The sequence below is a fragment of the Macrotis lagotis genome, chromosome X (assembly GCF_037893015.1).
Source record: "Macrotis lagotis isolate mMagLag1 chromosome X, bilby.v1.9.chrom.fasta, whole genome shotgun sequence".
Taxonomy (NCBI): Eukaryota; Metazoa; Chordata; class Mammalia; order Peramelemorphia; family Peramelidae; genus Macrotis; species Macrotis lagotis.
Window position 1 is genome coordinate 586,514,534 of NC_133666.1, and position 19,459 is coordinate 586,533,992.

At 38.1% G+C, this 19,459-nt stretch overlaps 1 protein-coding gene across 1 annotated transcript in view; it reads right to left on the minus strand.

Moving 5' to 3' along the window:
• Positions 1–1,764: 1,764 nt before the first annotated feature.
• Positions 1,765–19,459, minus strand: part of LOC141499383 (annexin A13-like) — a 29,724-nt gene continuing 12,029 nt past the window's right edge. Inside the window, exons 8-10 of the mRNA XM_074202126.1 lie at positions 13,588–13,663; positions 7,825–7,937; positions 1,765–2,068 (exon numbers count right to left, since the gene is read on the minus strand). Of these exons, the coding sequence (XP_074058227.1) occupies positions 1,949–2,068; positions 7,825–7,937; positions 13,588–13,663 (309 nt within the window). The 3' untranslated portion in view covers positions 1,765–1,948. The remainder of the gene's footprint in view (positions 2,069–7,824; positions 7,938–13,587; positions 13,664–19,459) is intronic.

Consider the following 19,459-nt stretch of genomic DNA (forward strand, 5'->3'; position numbering starts at 1 on the left):
AAAAAGCATAATATTTAACTTAAGCAAACTACAGTCCTCTTTGAGAGAGAGTTTTGGAGCAATTTGACATTGCAGAGTTATACAATGTTAGAAGAAATTCATTGAGCTTGGAACCAGGAAAATCTGTCCTTACATTTGTTGGTTGTTGACTGTAGGCAAGTCACTTCTCTGGACTTCATTTATAAATGGTGAATGTTAATGCTCTCACAACTCTATGAGTTTTTTTATGAATTATTAAGTTTAAAAACAATGTGTGTATATTTATATAGATGAAGAGAGTCAGTGCAACTAGGTGACACAGTGGATAGAGTACTGGACTTGGTATCAGAAAGCCTGAATTCAAATTCTACCTCAGATACTTATGTGCTGTATGAACTTGGGCATTTCCTTCAGATAATTTCATCATCTATGAAATGGGAATAGTAACAATTCCTACCTCACAGGGCTGTTGTGAGAATCAAATGAGCTAACATAGATAAAGCACTTTGTAAAGCAAAAAATATTATATAATATTAGCTATTATTATAATAGTAGTTAGAGAAGTTAGAAAAGACCTCTGGAGCCAGGAAGACTTAGATTTGAGGTTTGTGACTAACAGAAACTTTCTTTGTGACCTGGACGAGTTGCTTAACTTCTTAATGCTCTAGGTAAATCTTGTAGACTCATGTTGCTGAGAATGTGGGGATCTGCATCAGGAGAGGGAGTTTCCTCATCTAAAAAATCTCCTGATAGATGAGAAGTAACATGATATAACCAATAGAAAATTGACCTCCATGCAAGGGACATCAGGTTAAAGTAGAGCTTTTGCCTTATACTGACTTTGTGACCCTGAGGAGGTTATTGGATCACTTATCTTCCCAGATAACTCTGAGATTCAAAGAAAATGCATTCTGCATTAGTGGAGGGAAGTCCTCACTAGAAAACTGCTTATACCCCCTAAATTCCAGTCTGGTTGAAATACATATATGCTTATACATTTATACACACACATCATATATACATATGTTTATATACACGTGTGGTTATATATGGATCTATATACATGTATATATGTGCATACTTTATACACAAAGTATACATACATACATACATACATATTGTAGGACCTTGGGGATCATTTGACTCATACCCTTTGTATCACAGAGAAGATAACTTGGCTAAGGTTGCAGAGCTCATGTCTGTGTAGGCTGTATATGCAGCTGATTGAATTAGTTCCGATAAGTTTGTGTAAAGTCTAGCGGAGTGAAAGTAGATAGAGGGCTTGCCTTAGATTGAGAGCATGTGAGTTCAAGTCTTAGCTTTGACATGTATTAGTTATGAGCCCAAGGGCCTGTCACTCCATAGTGTCCAAGGTGAATCTCTTAAGTTAGAAGGAAGTTACTGATTTGCATTAGTTGAGAGAGTTTTGATAAGTTTCTCTTGTGAATGAGCCGATGAGAGACAAATTACAGATCCAGATCCCTTCTCCTTCCTCCACCGAGAGAGGAGTATAAGCAGAAAGAAAAGAAATGAATCTGCTTACTGTCAAATCCACGTAGACAATAAACATTCAATCCGATCCGAATCCCACCCCTCTAAAACACAAACGACTTTGTGAATGTATATACATTTTTATTATAAACACATCGCTTCTCATTAGCTTCTGGTTTTGCACTCTGCTGTGGAACTCTGTAAACATTTTGTGACATGTTTAAGGAGGAAAAAAAAGGGGGAGAGAGAGAGAGAGAGAGAAGGAAAAGCAGAGACTATTTATGTTGGGGCGTTTCGTTGAGGATTAATTACAGGAGCCGGTTTAGGAGGACCCCCTCCCCTAAGCCCGCTGGCCCGGCTGCGGCAAACTGGGCTCGGGGAAGAGACTCGGCTGCTCCTCGGCCTCCCCTGCCTGTCTCAGGTTGCGGAAAGTGATAAAGGTGGCTGTTCCCTGTGTTCTTGCTGCTTCAGACTAGGCTCAGTGTAGGAGAGCCAAGAGCAGCTTCCTGAAGTCCCCGGACGTGTCCGAGCGAACCATGTCGGAGAGAGATTTTTGGTACTTCTCTTGGAACTTTTCTTTTATTGCTTGGAGATCGACCTGTTAGGAGAGAAGACAGGTGCTTGGCTGTCTTGGCAGGGCTGGAAGGAATCAGCTCCCCTTTGATCCAGAAGCAGCCTTTAGTCAGGATCTCTTTCAGTTTAAACGTGATCTCCTGCCTTGAGACTCAGAAACTGGGGGCTCGAGTAACTTGTCTTCTCCCCTTCCTGCACAGGTTTGGAAGGAGGGGAGGGAGAGAGGGAGAGGGAGAGAGACAGAGAGCAGAGATAGCCAGTCAGAGATAAGGACAGGGAATCAGAGACAGAGAGAAAGATAGAGACACAAAGAGTTGAGAAAGAGACAGAGAGATGCTTTGGTTCCCAGGGCCAGCAGCATGAAACTGCTATCAAATCAACTGAGGACAAATTCACTTCTCATATTAACACTTTGATTGAGAGCTCAATCTTGGTAGGAAAAATTGAAAATTTTGGTAGGAAAAAAATAGTTGAATGTTTGTTTTTCATTATCCTTTTCCTTTGGCGTTCCTAGGTATTACTTGACTTTTTCCTCTTTATCCCAATATTACTTAAAGAAGTCCTTTCTATTATTGTTAGAATTTATTGTGAACCTCAACCAGACCACATCCTTTCTAACACCTCTCAGAACTTTGCCACATTTCATACTCATCTTCATTTACTTGCTCTGACTTTTTTCTTCTTTTTTCTCTTTTTTCAATTTTTGACTGAAACTATGTCATTGGTATAGAGAATTCCAAGTGAGGAAAGTCTATCGATGAAGATTGGCAGATTGGCATCTGCTTGGTCATTTAGAATCTTAGAGAATTGCTTTAGCAACCTGAGACGCTGAAAGACTGGCTCAGAGTCACAGAACCAGGGCGAATTAAGAGATGAGAGATGAATCCAGATTTTCCTAACTTTGAAGACAACCTAAATCCACTACAAAAATTCTGCCTTTACATGTTACTTAAAAACTAAACTTGGTCAATGACTTGTTCAAGCACACCAGCTTCTTTGGATATCTTACCCACCTTCTTTCTTCACATCAGAATTAATTTTTTATAGATTTTATTAATTATATAATTATATATATAATTAATTATAGTGATTTATTCTTGAGAACCCCTTTTTCTTGAACCCATTTCCTTTCTAGGGTCTCAATTCATGGCTGTGAGTGATGTCACTTTTGTAAACTCTTCAAAATAAATTATCTTCAAGTTTAGGACATCAGTTTGATTCTGACCAGAATTTCTCTTGTTATCTGTAACAAATTCCTCGATGACATGATGATTGCCTCTTAAGATTCCCTTGATTTTGACCTTTACCAACAGAGACAGATTGATTCCTTCTTACTGCTTAGAATTGGGGCTGGAATGAATATAACTTCATGTTACTCTCTCAAATTAAATTTAGAAAGATTAGAGTAGTAGTAAGATATGTCAAGAATTGATTATCTGCTGTGCTGTGCTATGCTGTGCTGTGGCAGAATGAAATCCTGGGGGTTGAGGTTTCCCATGCAGATATTGCATTTATTGTGCTTTCATTATTCAATATTTCCAGATGCTCTAGTGCGCTACTGCAGTGTTTCTCAAACCTTCTAATCTCAGGACTCCTTTATATTCCTAAAAACTATTGAGGATCCTACAAAAATTTTTAGTTAAATGGATTGGATTTGTTCATATTTATTGAATTAAAAATTAAAAAGTCAGTGCTGTTGTAAAAATAGTTTTGAACTCACAGACCTCCTGAAATGGTTTTGAGGATCCAGAGAAGTCCTTGGGTCACACTTGCAAATGGTATACTCCTACCACTGTATTTCCTATGATCCTCATGAAAATGTTCTGAACATATTTCATCACTCCATTTTCTTGATTGACAATGTTCATGGGTTTCTCTTTCTATTTGATTACAACTGGGAGGAATGTTAAAGATCCCCATCATTTTATTTTATTTATTATTTGAAGCCTAGAGAGTTAGAATGATGTCCCAATATTAGTCAATATTGTCCTTCCAGTGAGCTCTGCTCTCCCAATCCCATTGGATTAAGTTGTAACCTTCCATTATTACTCATAAGATGCATTCCATTGAATGAAAGGCAGCTAGGTGGCACAGTGGTTAGAGCACTAGCCTTGGAGTCAGAAGGACAGAAGTTTGAATCCAGCCTCACACACTTGACTGATGAGCAATGTGATCTTGGGCAAATCACCTAACCCTGATTGCCTCTCATCCAGGACCATTTCCAGTCATCCTGATTCATATCTGGTCACTGGATCTAGATGGCTCTGGAGGAGAAAGTGTGAGGCTGTTGACTTAGCACAGCCCCCTCCCTCAGATACAGTTCATGTACTTGTCATGGAATCATCTCCCTGATGTTGTGGTCTTCTTCAAAAATGGACAAACATTATCCCACTGAACATCAATTATACTTAGGAAAGGAGTTTAATGAATGGCTCTTTGTTTCTGGGAAGTCAAGTCCCTGAAAGGAGGAAAGAAAAGAGATGCAAGAAGAAAGAAAAAAAAGAAAAGGAAAGAAGGAGGGGAAGAAAAAGAAATGGAGAGAGCGAAAAAAAGAAAACAGGAAAAAAAAGAAAAAAGAGAGAAAAGAGACAGGGAAAGAGAGGGGAAAATGATAAAAGAGGAGGAGAGGGAAGAATCATTCCAAGAATAGAAATAAAGAAGACATAACTTTCTTGTTGCTAATTTCTATTTAAATCTGGTACCAGATGTTTTATATTATTTGTCAAAAGCCTGTGGATCAAAATTACTCCCCTCTTTTGACAGCTTTTTGAGAGACAATTTATGTAAATTCCTAAGTATTCCTTTTTTTAACCCCCTTTTACATCCCCTACAAGATTTATCCTATTACAGTTAAAAATGAAATGCTGCCTTTAATAGAACTTCTATTGGGGGCAGCTAGGTGGCACAGTGGACAGAGCATGGGGTCTAGAATCAGGAGGACCTGAGTTCAAATACAACCTCAGGTACATAATAATAGCCTTAGTTATGCGACCTTTGACAAGTAACTTAATCCAATTGCCTTAAATAAAAAAAAAATTTAAAAAAAATAACTTCTTTCCTATAGACCTTAAGAAACTTTCCCAAATAGCAAATAACTAATCCACCTGCCTTAGCAAGGTTAATGCTATTGTTCCAGGATGGGAAAGGCCCAAAGAAGCTATCTCAAAGTGACTCCACAGTGTATACTTCCTGTAAGACTCTTCACATTTTTAAGGAAATTTTGTTTTGAACAAAGTCTTGCAGTCTCTTAAAATAATCTCTTTTTGTTGTTGTAGTTGTTCAGTTCTGTCCAACTCTCTGAGACCCCATGGATCCTAGCATATCAGGTCTTCATATTTTCCACTATCTACTACAAAAGAAACCAAATAATATAGAGCTAATTAAGAAGAGAATCTTAGGGGCAGCTAGGTGGCACAGTGGAATAGAAGCACCGGCCCTGGTGTCAGGAGTATCTGAGTTCAAATCTGGCCTCAGACACTTAATAATTACCTAGCTGTGCAGCAAGTCACTAAACCCCATTGCCTTGCAAAAACTAAAAAAAAATCTTGTCTCCTCAAATCTAACTTATTTTGCTTCTAATAATATTACCCAGCATTTGAGGCAATACCCTATAAGATGTGCCATTCTAAAGTTGATTTTCCCATTTACTTATAGAGGATTGATTCCATTTTCACTTTTTAAAAAATAAAATTTTGTTTCAAAATTCACTTGTCTGTAATTTTGCTGAAATGATTTAAGAAATGGGTACTGTATCATACTCAAGATTAAGAGAAAGAAACACAAGTTGGTGCTTATCACTGTTGTGTTTCTTCTGTATTTGGGATCTGGTGCTCAGAGGAGGTTTAAAGATATTTTTCATTATTAGTCTTGTTTTCAAATTTTGCTTTCTACTCTTTTCAAACTTTCCTATTTTATCTAACTATGCATAATGGATAATAGAGACACCTTGGAGTAGTAGTAGGGTAGAGCACAAGGCTTTAGAATCTGAAAGACCTGAGTTTCAACTGGGGCCTTATTCACATTACTTCTGGGTCTGTGTAAATTCCATAGGACTTGAACATAACTGGTGTGGCTCTGCTCTGCATTTTTTAGAATTCACAACTGCAGTTTCTGAAAATGGGGGAAATTCTAGATCCTTTGACAATTGGCATATGCATAAATGGAACTAAAATAAAACTATATGTGGTAAAAACAAACTGATATAAATGGATGGTTGTTTATTTTAGATGTTGCTCTGCCAAGGCAGAAATGGCAAGTATTTATACATATTGTTAGGTTCATTATTTTGTATTAATAAGCCAATTTTCAGTGATGTGAATGATATTTACTAAGCTTCAGTGCTTCTCCATATTTACTAAACACATAGACTGTGTATAAATTACAGAGACAGTAAATTATCGCAGAATGACAGAATTTTAGAGTTGGAACTATTTGGACCAATCCACATCTGTTTCCAACAAAGGATCATGTAGTCATTGTTTGAAGATCCTGTAAGATGGGAACCTACTCTCCCCTAAGGTAAATATTCCAATTAGGTTAGTTTCAAGATGGAGATGGGCTGGCAGCCATGGGCTTATCTAGTGATACAAAGGTTTTCTTTGCATTCCACCCACATCTACTACTTTGCAGACCTGACAAATACTATTTGAAAAACATGGTCTTAGAGCATGGGCTATGAAATTTGACTCCTAGTCCTAAGCTCCTAAGGCTAATTGTCTTTTCCATATCTTCATTCTTTTGCCCACCAGTATGTCTGCAGATTACCACAGGAAAGGCTGCAGGCTCTGAGCAGCGGAAAGAGACTAAGGCTGGGAGGTAGGTGACATAGTGCTGCCCCTCTGCTATGACACCCCTCCTGGGTTCCTATCTGACCTTGCCTGTGGTGGAAACAAGGACACCTGTACTTTTGTCACCACCCTCAGGAGCAACAGATACCTGTACTTGCTTGAACTTGAATTCCTTTTAATTGTGTGTCACAAAAATAGAAGCAATGTTTTAGGTTTTTGTCTTTTTCATAAAGGGGAGGGGGAGGGGGAGGAGGAGGGGAGAAGAAGAAGAAGAAGAGGAAGAAGAAGAAGAAGAAGAGGAAGAAGAAAGAAAAGAAAGAAGTGGGGTCAAAGAGATGTTCTCTTCAAATTTTCCCTCTTACACATATTGGCTGGTTCCTCAACAAATCATTTCAAGTTTTTCTAAATTTCAGAGAAAATTCCAACTGGTCTTAGGAGAGAGAATTTCTTGTATAGAAAATTCCATACAATTGAAATAACAGGTCCATTTCCTATTTTTTGTACCAAATATAAAATAAGGTATAGAAATGATTACCATAGGAAATATGTGTGAAAATGATAGATAATAATAATAATAATAACAAAATAATTAACTAGTTTTTATATAGCTCTTTAAAGTTTGCAGAATACTTTACAAATATTAATTTATTTTATCCTCACAACAATTCTGAGAAGCTTCATTACCCCATTTTTGCAGATGAAGAAACTGAGGCAGATTGAAGTTAAGTGACTTTACCAGGGTCACCATAGATAGCAAGGGGCTATGGTACGATTTGAATTCTGGATGTCCAGATTCCAAGTTCGGCACTCTATTCACTGCACTACCTCAGGCAAGGACTTCTATCTCACTTTACTTTTTCTGTTATAACCCCTCACACACTACCTTTCCCATAGAAACAAACAAATTAAAAAATAACATAAAACTTGTTTTGATGATGCTTATGTTAAAAGTCATAGACTGCCTCCTTAAAAGAAGGTCTGCTTTCTTACTTACCTCAGCCCTGGTTACAATGATTCGGATTAAAGTCCCTTCATCAGTCCCAGCTCCCTTCATGGATTTGTACAGGCATTCAGCAAAGTAGCCTTGACAATCTTGGGCACATTTCACTGGGCAAGACCAAGGGAAATGAAAAAATGAGCCATTTTTTAGACCCACAAGCTTACTCAAAAAGTTGAAGCAACTGGAAAAGAGTTGGGTTGTCAAAGGAAGTTGCCAGGCAACACAACTGCTTTTGAATCACTGCTTGGGTGGTGGTGGTGATTGCGGGGAGGAGGGGTTAATTCTAACTTGTCAGAAGTGGGATCTGAAGAAGGTCCTGTTGAAACAAGGGCCTCCCATTCAATCAATGGTGACCTTTGTTTTTTTTTTTTTTTGAGTGACCTGAAGGGGAAGGAGATTTCATAAAACCAGCCTTGGTCTTTTAGATCAGAGTGGAAAAGACTTCATGGTCAGAAAACAATTCTTCATAGTCTGAGTTCTCCACCAAAGTCTTCATATCAGAGAAGGCTACCTCTTCCTGGAATGTAGATAGCCCTAAGCTCCCAGAGGCAATGGTAGCTAAGCACATACTTTGGCAGATCCTACCAATTTGAAAAAGGCTCCTTCAATGAACTGCACCCCTGTTTGTCTGAAGGACTACACTAGGTAAGGCCAGGGAAGTCCATAAACAGAGAACAGATTACCAATCGATGAATTTTTTTTTTCAGTCATAGAAAAAATCACTTGTGTCTTGTCAGCATCTTAAACTCAACATATCTAAAAACATCACATATTTCTTACCTCCAAATGTCCCTCTCTTATGAGCTTCCTTATTTCTGTTAAGAGCACCTGTCATCAAGACCCACTATCTCAGTCATCATTGACTATTCACCTCTTCCTCGCTCCTCCTCTTAACAACTAAGTAGCACAGTGGATTGAATGCCAGGAAGACTCATCTTTATGAGTTCAAATCTGCCCTCAGATATTTATTAGTTGTGGTGACTCTGGGGCAAGACACTTCATCTTGTTTGCCTCAGTTTTCATCATCTGTAAAATGAGTTGGAGAAGGAAATGACAAAGCACTCCAGTATCTTTGCCAAGAAAACCCCAAATGGGGTCACATAGTCAGACACCACCAAGCAAGCACCCTTGCTCCTATATCTGATCAGATGATAAGTATTGTCAGTTCTATTTCCACAGCATTCCTTATGTCCATCTTCTTTCTCTAATCATGTGGCCACTGCCCCTACCCCACTTCCCTCAAGTTCTGACCCCTCCATCACTGTTCTCCTGTTTAGTCTCTCTATCTTCCATAGGCAATCTGTATAGGACAAAAGATAATCTTCTTGACATTTAAAGCCCTGCATAATCTGGTACTGGTTTGCCTTTGAGGTCTGATGGCATATAACTCCCTGTCTTGTACTCTTGATTCTGGCCAAACTGATCCATTTCCTATTTTCTGGACAAAACGTTCCATTACCCACTTCCTTGCCTTTGTACAATTTGTTCCGTCTTGCCTGAATTACATCTTTTATTCTCCCCTATCTTCCTTGGAGGTTCCGCTCCATGAAGATTGCCCTAATCTCCTCCTCATAGAACCCCTATCCTAATTGCCAACATTTCCCCCTGAAATTATCTTATGTTTATGTGATGCTAATGTTGTTCAGTCATTTCAGTTGACCTCATTTTGGAATTTTCTTGGCAAGAATTCATTCCTTCTCTGACTCATTTTACAGAAGAGGAAACTGAAGCAAATAGAGTTAAATGACTGGTCCAGAGTCCCTTAGCTATTAAGTGTCTGAGGCCAGATTTAAAGGCAGGAACATAAGTCTTCCGTATTCCAAACTAAGTGCTGTATCCATTGCACCATTAACTCTCCCGTGTATTTGGATATGGTTATTTCTTTTTCTCTAGGGCAGAGATTTTTGCTCAATGCCTATCACATGGTAAGGGTTTTATGAATTCTCTTAGAATGAATTTTTGAAGATAGCTTATTAAGGACATGGGGGGGGGGGGCAGCTAGGTGGCACAGTGGATAGAGCACTAGCTTTGAAGTCCAGAGGACCTGAGTTCAAATTTGGCCTCAGACACTTAATAATTGCCTAGCTGTGTAACCTTGGACAAGTCACTTAAACCCATTGCCTTAGAAAAATCTAAAAAACAAAACAAAAAAATTGGAAAAAAAACCCCAAATAAACCGAAACAAAGACATAGAGGGGTTGTGATCTGTTTCATTAGAGGGACTATCTTCTCTGATGAAATCACAGCTCTTTGGAGTATGGCAGTACACGTAAGTTATATCTCTTAGGCTGCAGTTGTGTTCCAGATGGAAATCATGATGAGTACATAAGAACCTTCTCAAATACATTAAAAGTTCATATTCTTGGATACAAATAAATTGTCTGCAGTCTTTGCTTCATAAGCTGAACAATATTCCTTATTTTTTCCTTTTAGGCCTTATTTTCTAATTCTTAGATCATCTGTTATGGTTTTTCTCTGAATCTTCTCCAAGTTTCTTTGTAATTTGTGGTGCTCAGAAATGGACTTTTGTGAACAAATTTGTCCAATGCTTAGTAGATATCATTCTTTTCTACCATCTTCCAACAAGTGCTTTTCTTTAGAATGGACACAGCATTACTTTGCTAAGATTCCACCACATGATTTCTCTATTCTCATTCCTTTGGTATTCAGGCCAATTTATCTTTTTTTCTGTTTGTTCATCTTAAAGTTGTCCTTGTTGAACTTTTCCAACTGAATCCCAGAATCTCAGAGTTGTATGGGAAAATCATAGGCCCAGTCTCAGAACTACCAGAATAAGGTACCCTTCTCTTTAGTGGCTATCCAAATTTTATTACAAGGCCTCCAGGGGGGAGGAAATCCCTCCTCACTAGGGGCAACTCATTAAAATTTTGGATAGTTTTTAACTGTTGAGAAGTTTTTTTTTTTTTCCTTTTTTTCAAGATTGAATCTATCCCTCTGCTACTTTTATCCATTGGCCCCAATTTTGATCTCTGGGTCTTCCACTTGCCTAGTTCTTCAAAAAGGGGGAAGAAAATCAGGAAAGACTCATGTTTATGAGTTCCAAAGCTAGCCTCTGACACTAACTAGTTTATGTGACACTGGGAAAGTCACTTAGTCCTGTTTGCACTCAGTTTCTTCATCTGTAAACTGAACTGGAGAAGGAAATGACAAACTATTTCCAGTATCTCCTTACCAAGAAAATCCCAAATGGGAACCTGAAAAGTATGACACAACTCAAAAATGATTGAACAGCAATGACAAAATCATTATATTAACCCTGTGTTTTTCCTTTCTCCAGTTTAACACCTTCAGATACCTTCACCTAAATCTTCTAGAAATATGATTATCAAGTTGTTTTTATCATTCTACTTTTTCTTCTCCCTGTACTCTTCTTCATCTTATTAGTAGTCCTAAAGTGGCATTCCAAAATGACTGAATATCTAATTAAATGCTCACAATGTAGTCTGACCAGGACAGAGTATTACCAAACTGTGTCACCTCTACAAAAGGAGAATCTTGCTTCTAAGACTAGCTTCATAGATTATCCACACTTAGCAATCTGAGAGAAAGATGGCCAGTTAGGTTTTCCTATGACTTTAAAAGGGGCAGAATGAGGATAGAAAACTATTTCCTCCCCTGAATTCTTTGTTGCGAGACTGTGGGGTAGACTATGGGCTGCAGAAGTTTCCATGGTAAAAGTAAAATACATAGTCCAATTCCACCTTTTTCCACCAATTAAAGATGAGTTCTTGATCCTTTCTTGAAAAAAAAAATATTGATTCTGGGGGGGAAATAAGAAGCCAGAATTGAGGGTGACTGATTTGGGGGCTGCTATATCTGAGGTTCTAAGAGGATCAAACAATTTAAGTCAATGGCCCCCACTAATTTTCACACAGTGGAAATCTATACTCCATATTTACTTAGTTATTTCTTCTTGCATTTCTTCTTCCTCCAGCTATTTGAAGAAATGTGCTCTTTTTTTTAAGGCTTTTGCAAGGCAAAGGGGGTTAAGTGGCTTGCCCAAGGCCACACAGCTAGGTAATTATTAAGTGTCTGAGATCAGATTTGAACACAGGTACTCCTGACTCCAAGGGCTGGTGCTTTATCCACTGCGCCACCTAGCCGCCCCATGTGCTCTTTTTTTAAAGAGAATTTTCTTCAAATAGGTTCTCATTATGGTCAATGACAGTAGGGACTCAGTAGTCTTGATAAGAAAGACTTTCCAGGCTCTGTAAATAATTTGATTTTGCAGAAAGTAAAAGGAAGAGTCAGTTGGCTAGGGTGCAAATCTCTTCAATGGCTCCTCAGCTTTCAGAAGTTGGAGGGATTAGAAAGGAGGAAGGGCATCAGTCAACAAGATTGCCAATGTCTGGGAGCCATTGTTATACCTCACAGTAGTAAGCTAGAATACTTCACCACTGTAACTCCTTCAATCAGATATCTACTAAGAATGAATAAAGACCTATAGCTACACAGATTTTTATTGTTTCTTCTGGGGGAAATTTTTTTTTAATACTTGGAGGAAGCATGAACTTGAAGTGAGCTTGAAGTTGGGGGGGCTCTTATTTCAAGTTTTCCCTTGGATAGTTATTATTCAGCTATATCTGCCTCTTCATGATACCAATTGGAGTTTTCTTGGTAAAGGTCCCTGGAGTGGTTTTCCTTTTCTTTCTCCAGTTTATTATACAGATGAGGAAACTAAGGCAAAGGGGGTAAAGTGACTAGCCTAGGGTCACAAAGCTAATAATAAGTGTCTGAGGCTAGATTTGAATTCAGATCTTTCTGACTCCAGATCCAGTCCTGTGCTATCAAGCAGCTTCATATAAAGTACTTTGTAAATCTTAAAGTATTAAACAAGTGTTAGTTATTAATCATCAATTTTGCTGCCATTTGGGAGCCCAAGTCTTCATTTTTCTCTTCTAGTATAGAAATCTGAAACAATGATGTCAAATGTTTAGGAATAAGTGAAGGTTTCTGGTGAGGGAGGAAGGGTTTGTTAGGTCATGAAGAACCCCAGATCCTATTTGAAGAATCCTTCTTTAAGCCCAAAGCACAGTCTTTGTGCAAGAGCTTATGTGTTTATTCAGAATGAGTCATGAGTAACACTAGGGACATTCATGCCAACACAGATCATGGCAGAGGTTCCACTAATCTGAATGCAAAACTGGTGTGGATGAAACAATCAATTACTGCTATTATTTTTGGGAAAAAAAGAAATGTTTGGCAATTTGAGAACATTTTTTAACTTCCAGGGTTGTTTTTTAATTTTTTTCATATTATCCTCCTTCTTCTGGGAATATTCCTTTTAGTTCCCTTTGGTATGGTGCCCTGGACTCTCTACTGTTGGATGGTGGACAATGGACAATGCCTTCACTCTAGTAGGTCTTGCAAAAAAGGGCTTCTGCCAAGGCAAGCTCCTCTTGTCCCATCTCTGCTATTTCCTGCCTATCGGCAAAGAGTGGAGAGTGAGTACCCTGGTGTTTTCCTGGCAAGTTTATAAATCAGGGCTCCCCTCCCCCTTCTCACAGTAGATTTTTTTTCAAAGAGAGCTCTTTTTCTTTCAAAATGCTAAGGGAAACAAAATAGAGTGCAGTATCCCTTGATCTATTTGTAGCTTATTGCTTGGATTCCATTTATCATTACCTTTGGTCTCACTAATAAATCCATTATGATTCAATTAAATTAGTAGGTTTCAGACATGTGCTGTTAAATAACAATTATGTTAGTGGTGGGGGGACTCTTCCAACTTGATGTTACCTAGAGTTAAATAGGCCTTCTTCAAGTCTCCAGATGTTTCTTCTTCAATGGCCTCTTCGATATCCTTGCCGATTAACTAAAGATAAAATCAAAATGCCGTTGTTATTAGAAGTTTTGTTTTTGCAAAGAGGGTGCTAACCTCCTGGCTAATAGCAGTCACTGAGCCCTGGCAGATTGAGACTCAGCAGTTTAGTTTGACCCTGTCCGTGTTGTTCCTTGCCAAGTCTCTTGTTGCTGAGAATTTAGTTCAAAATATGAGTCCTAATGGATTTTGCCCTTACAAAGTCAATTTAGTTTCCTGTGCCTCAGTTTCTTCATCTATAAGGCACAAAGATTGGATTTATATCAAGATAAATAGCAAAATCTGAGACAAAATTTGGTTCAACAATTGAAGAACACAAATGGAGAAATAACAGAAATATATAACAGGTGTCTGTGAAGCATCTAAGTTTTAAGTCAAGAGGGGCTATTACTAGGAAGATTTAGCTTTAAAATGTGTGAATTTAGGACTCTTAAATAGAAATATAATATCTGAATCAAGGGAAGTGGCAATTCTACTATATTCTGTTATGATCAGAGCACATGTGCACCATCATGTACACCACAATGTATGACATTTCTGAAAATATGATGTTATATTAAAACATGTCTGGAGGCTGACCAGGATGGTAAAGAGGGGATGAACCACGAATCCTTTGAAAGATTACACTTTACAAATTGATAAAGATGACACAAAATGGAAACAATCCATTTTGGAGGAACTATGTAAATATAGATTCACTAATTCATCGTTGGCAGGGCTGTAAATTGCTTCAAATGCTCTGGATGATAATTTGGAATTATTTAAACAAAGTGACTAAGTTGGTCATGCATTATGTCTCAGCTATCCCACTCATGAGTACGTAGCCAAAGGAATTTAAAGACAAAAAAAAGGTTGCAATATGTACGAAATCATTTTTAGCAGTACCTTTTTTTGGGATCAAGGGACTGGATAAATGATAAAAGAAATCACATATGTGAAAGTGATTGAATATTAGAGTGCAGTAAGAAATGATAGAGATTGAGGAATTCAGAGAAACTTCAGAAGGTTGCATGAACCGATGCAGAGTAAAATCAGCAGAACCAAAAGAATAGCATACAAAATGACTACAACAATGTAAATAAAATATCCCTAAAAGTAATTGATGATTGAGCAAATAGCAAAAAAAATGGCTCTGGAGAAAAGAGAATGAAATATTTATCATCAGAGAGGAGGAGGGCTATTATGGCAGAATGTTGCATGCCTTGTCAGACTCAGTCATATATTGATTGTTTTTGCTGAACTGCTTTTCTTTGTTACAAGAGAGGGTTCAACTCTAGAAGTATAAGGAGAAAGAATGTTGATGGATGTAGCCAGATGGCTGTGATATAAGAAAAAGGAGACTCAGTAGGAGAAGGATTATTATTTTTAAGTATCTGACATGATTATTTGCTGATTAAGTATAAAGAATATGGATTAAACATAAAAATGTGTCTTGCATACATTTTTCTGACAATGGTTAAAAAATTTACTAACACACTTTTGCACTTAATCTTGCCTCAGTCTCCTCAACTGCAAAGTGAGCAGAACAATACTCCAAGGACCCATCTCCTAGGCTGGGTGAGGGTAACATGAGATAGTGTAGACTAAACATTCTGAAGACTTTTAAAAGCTCTATATATGTGGGCTAGTAGCCAGCAAACTGAAGTAAATTTGAGTACTTTAAGGTCTACCAAAAACCTTTTCTTCCTCAGGAATAGGGTAAGGATAGGGCAGGGTTAGAACAGATCACTGAGAAAAGAGATCATAGCTAACATGACCCCTTTCTCATTTTTTTCCCCTATCCAGATTTGGTATTTCTTCTGTGGGTGGAATTTCAATATAGACATGTCTTTCACTGGGGCAGACCCACAATGTAGGGTCTTAAAGAATTCTAGGAGCACAGAGAGGTCACATTACTTGCTCAAGGTCACACAGCCAGCATGCCTCCAAGGCAAGATCTGAAACCAGATCTTTCTAATGTCAGGGGCAGCCTTTCATCCACTGAGCCAAGGCTGCCTCCCTTTCTTGAGTCTGGTGAACGTCCAAACCATTCTACAGTCTTCATTGGCCAGGGTATCTTCCTGCAGCACTACATTACACATTAGGATTCTATTCAAATATTTATAGACTCTGAAGTTTAGTGTAAATTGTGATTAGCTTAACACAAATACTGCCTGGGCCAAGCACAGGGCAGGCAAATAAAGGGAAAGGCAAATTTTGTTCTGCGTTTGGTGGAACATATTTGGAAATCAGAAATATTGAAAGCCATTCCTTGGGAAGAAAGTATATAACACTGAACTTGATGAATAACTGTATTAGACTCTATAAATAACTGGGGTCTTAGGATAAACACCAGTGGGCTTTATGTAGTATGTTTGTAACATTCATACATAAATATAAAATACCCTACAGGAAACAATGACTTGATGAAGGGAGAGGGATATGGTGCAGAGTCATGGAAGTTTGGCTTCCAATCAGGAAGACCTAAGCTCTAATTCAGTCTTGGAGAGTAACTAGTTGTATAACCTTGGGCACATCACTTATCTTGTTAGTTCTTAACTTCCTCATCTGTAAAATGAGATCAATGGGACTTTATGACTTTTAAGGATATAAGCATGTATATAGTGCCTACTCTTGGCCAGGTCCTAAGTTAAGGGGAATCCTATTATTACTCCCATTTTACAGTTGAGGAAACCGAGGCAGACTTCAAATGACTTGTCCAGGCTCACATAGCTAGTATATGTGTATATGTCTGAAGTTGGATTTGAATTCCAAATTCCTGACTCCAGGATATTCCTGAATCTAGGTCCTCTTTCCACTGAGTCATCAATCAGTTCTCTCTAAGCTACCTTCTAACTTTAAATCTATCATCCTGCACTATATAATCCCAAGAACTAGGTTCAAGTTGCCTTTCTGATACATATTAGTTCTGTGACCATGAGCAAAACACCTTTTCCCTTTGTCCCAGGTGAGTCTCTAGGCCTATAAATTATAGATGGTGCTACATATTTGTGGAGGGAGTTTTCACACTGGGAGTTCTCTATGTCAAAGAAACGTCAAATTCAGAACCCCTAAAAATAGTATGTGTAAAGACCACAAAATTAAGTTGTTCATCAGCTAGTAAGAATAATGGCATAATGGGTAGATTGCTGGACTGAGAGGAAGTTGAAGTTTGTTACCAGCTGGGTGACCCTGGGTAAGTCACTTAAACCTCTGTTTGCCTCATTTTTCTTAACTGTAAAAATGGGGATAATAAGAGCATCTATCTCCCAGGGTTGTTGTGAGAATCAAATGAGATACTATTTGTAAAAATCACTTAGCACTTCTCTGATGGGAAGTAGATGCCATATAAAAGCTTATTCCCCTTCTCCCCTCTCCCAAATTGACTCCAGTTATAGTACTGGAGACTTGATTAGAAGATGATATGGGAGATACTATCTCCCCAGAACCCTTGAATCCACTAAAGATTCTTGTCAAGGGCTCTCTCAGCCCTTCTCTAGCTTTGGAAGGCTTTGGGGGTCCAATATTCCTTGTCCAAGTGCTCCAATTGGCTGTGCCTGTGTCTCAGCACTTAGTTTGATAACATTTCATATTTTGTCTCTCTTCCCCTTTTTGAATAATGGACACTTTTTGCCAAAACAAAGATTGCTAGTAGGCTTTTGTTTTCTTTTTTATACCTAGTTACTTGGGGTTTCCCACCCATGCAGAAAAACCACTCTGTAAAAATCCCTTAAATTAAATTACTGACCCCAGTTGGGGGGAATATTTTAACCATGAAGCTCATTTTTCTTTTTTGACCCAGACCTATAATTTTTTCCTGACTCCAAGGCAGGCTGCTCTCCATGACACCATTCTGCATCTCCAGGTTGACTTATGCACCCCAGAATATGTGATTTAGAGGCAATGAGAATACAAATTAATGTTTCTGAATTTTATAAAAGACTTTCCTCCTAATCATTTTGTGCATGAGTTCATCCATCTAAGTATCCATCTTTATTTCCATCTCTTTATCCATCTCTCTATCCATCTATCCATCTCTGTATCATCTATGCTATTCTATCTGTCTGTCTGTCTGTCTATCTATCTATCCATCTATCTATCCTTCTGTCCATCTGTCCATCTGTCTATTGTCCATCATTAATAATCATTTATTAAGCACTAATATCAAGCATTGTGGGATACTAGGGATACAAAGATAAAACAAAACTCTTCCTCTGAAGCTTTTAATTTTATCAATGGAAACAACATGCACCCAAACAGGTAAATTCAAATACATACAAAAGAATACTGAACTTGGAATTAAGAAAACCTAAGTTCAAATCTGTCCTCAGACACTTACCAGTTAGGCAAGTCACTTAACCCTATGAACCTCAGTTTTCTCATAAAAAAAATGATCTGGAGAAGGAAATGGAAAACCACCTGCAGGATCTTTGTCAAGAAAACCCCATATGGGTCATGAAGGATCAGATACCACTGAACAACAACAACAACAATTTTAGGAAGGAGGTACAGGCAGCTGGAGAGACCAAGGATAGCACTTGAAGTGATTTTTTTTTAGGTTTTTGCAAGGTAATGAGATTAAGTGACTTGCCCAAGGTCACACAACTTGGTAATTATTAAGTGTCTGAGGTCACATTTGAACTCAGGTCTTCCTGAATCTATTCACTGTGCCATGTAGCTGCCCCTTGAAATGAGTTTTGAAGGAAGTTTTTAAAGGGGTCTAAGAAGAGGGAGTGAGGAGAGAGCATCCTAGGTATGGTACCAGCCTGTGCAAAGACACAGAAGAGAGATGCTCCATCTTCCATGTCCATGCTTTTGTCTTGGGCTCCTGGCCTTCTCCATCTTTACCTCTCCAAGTCTTTAACTTTCTTCAAGACTCAGCTCAAGGGCTATCTTTTGCATGAAACCTTTCTATTCCCCAGAGCTGCTGAAGTCTTTCCCTCTAAGGTTTCTTTGGATCTTTTTTTGTTTATGTTTGATATATATATATATATATATATATATATATATATATATATGTATATATATATATACATATATACATATATATATATAGATAGGTAGATAATATAGATAGATGATAGACAGATATAGAGATAAGGATATAGATATAGGCAGATAGATAGATAAATAGATAGATGATAGATAGATAGATGTATTTCCCCTTTTATAATGTAAGCACCTTGAGGGCAGCAGTTGTCTTCTTTTATCTTTATATCCACAATATTCAGCATGGTGTCTGGCACATAACTGACCTTTGATAAATGTTTTATTGGTTGTGATTGGAGATAATATATCATATGTGAGATAAAGCAAGGAGGTCAGTTTGACTGGTGAGTAATATGTAAGAAGTTTGAAAAGATAGACTGAAACCAGTTTGTTAAAGTTCATGAAGGCCAAAAAGAAGAACTTCATATGATTCTAGGGGCCCTAGAAAATTACAGAATTGGGTGAGTGACTTTCCTAAAGGCCTGTGTCCTAGAAATATTGCTTCTGCAGGAGGTGGAGGATATCTTGGAAGGGAAACTAATTAGGAAGCCTTTATAATAGAGTAGGTTGGAGGTGATGAGAGGCTGAACTGAGGTGGTGACTGTAAGTAGGGAGGAGGTAAAGAGAGGTTGTGGAGGTAGAATTGATAAAATTTGGCAGAATGAATATGTGAGGGAGTCAAGGATGATACTGTGATTGTGAATTTGGAAGGATGGTAGTGCCCTTGACAGAAATAGGGAAATTCAAAAGAAGAGGTGGGCTTGGGGGAGGGGACCAAAATGAGTTTTCTATTGAATATGGTAAGTTTAAGAGCATGGGTCA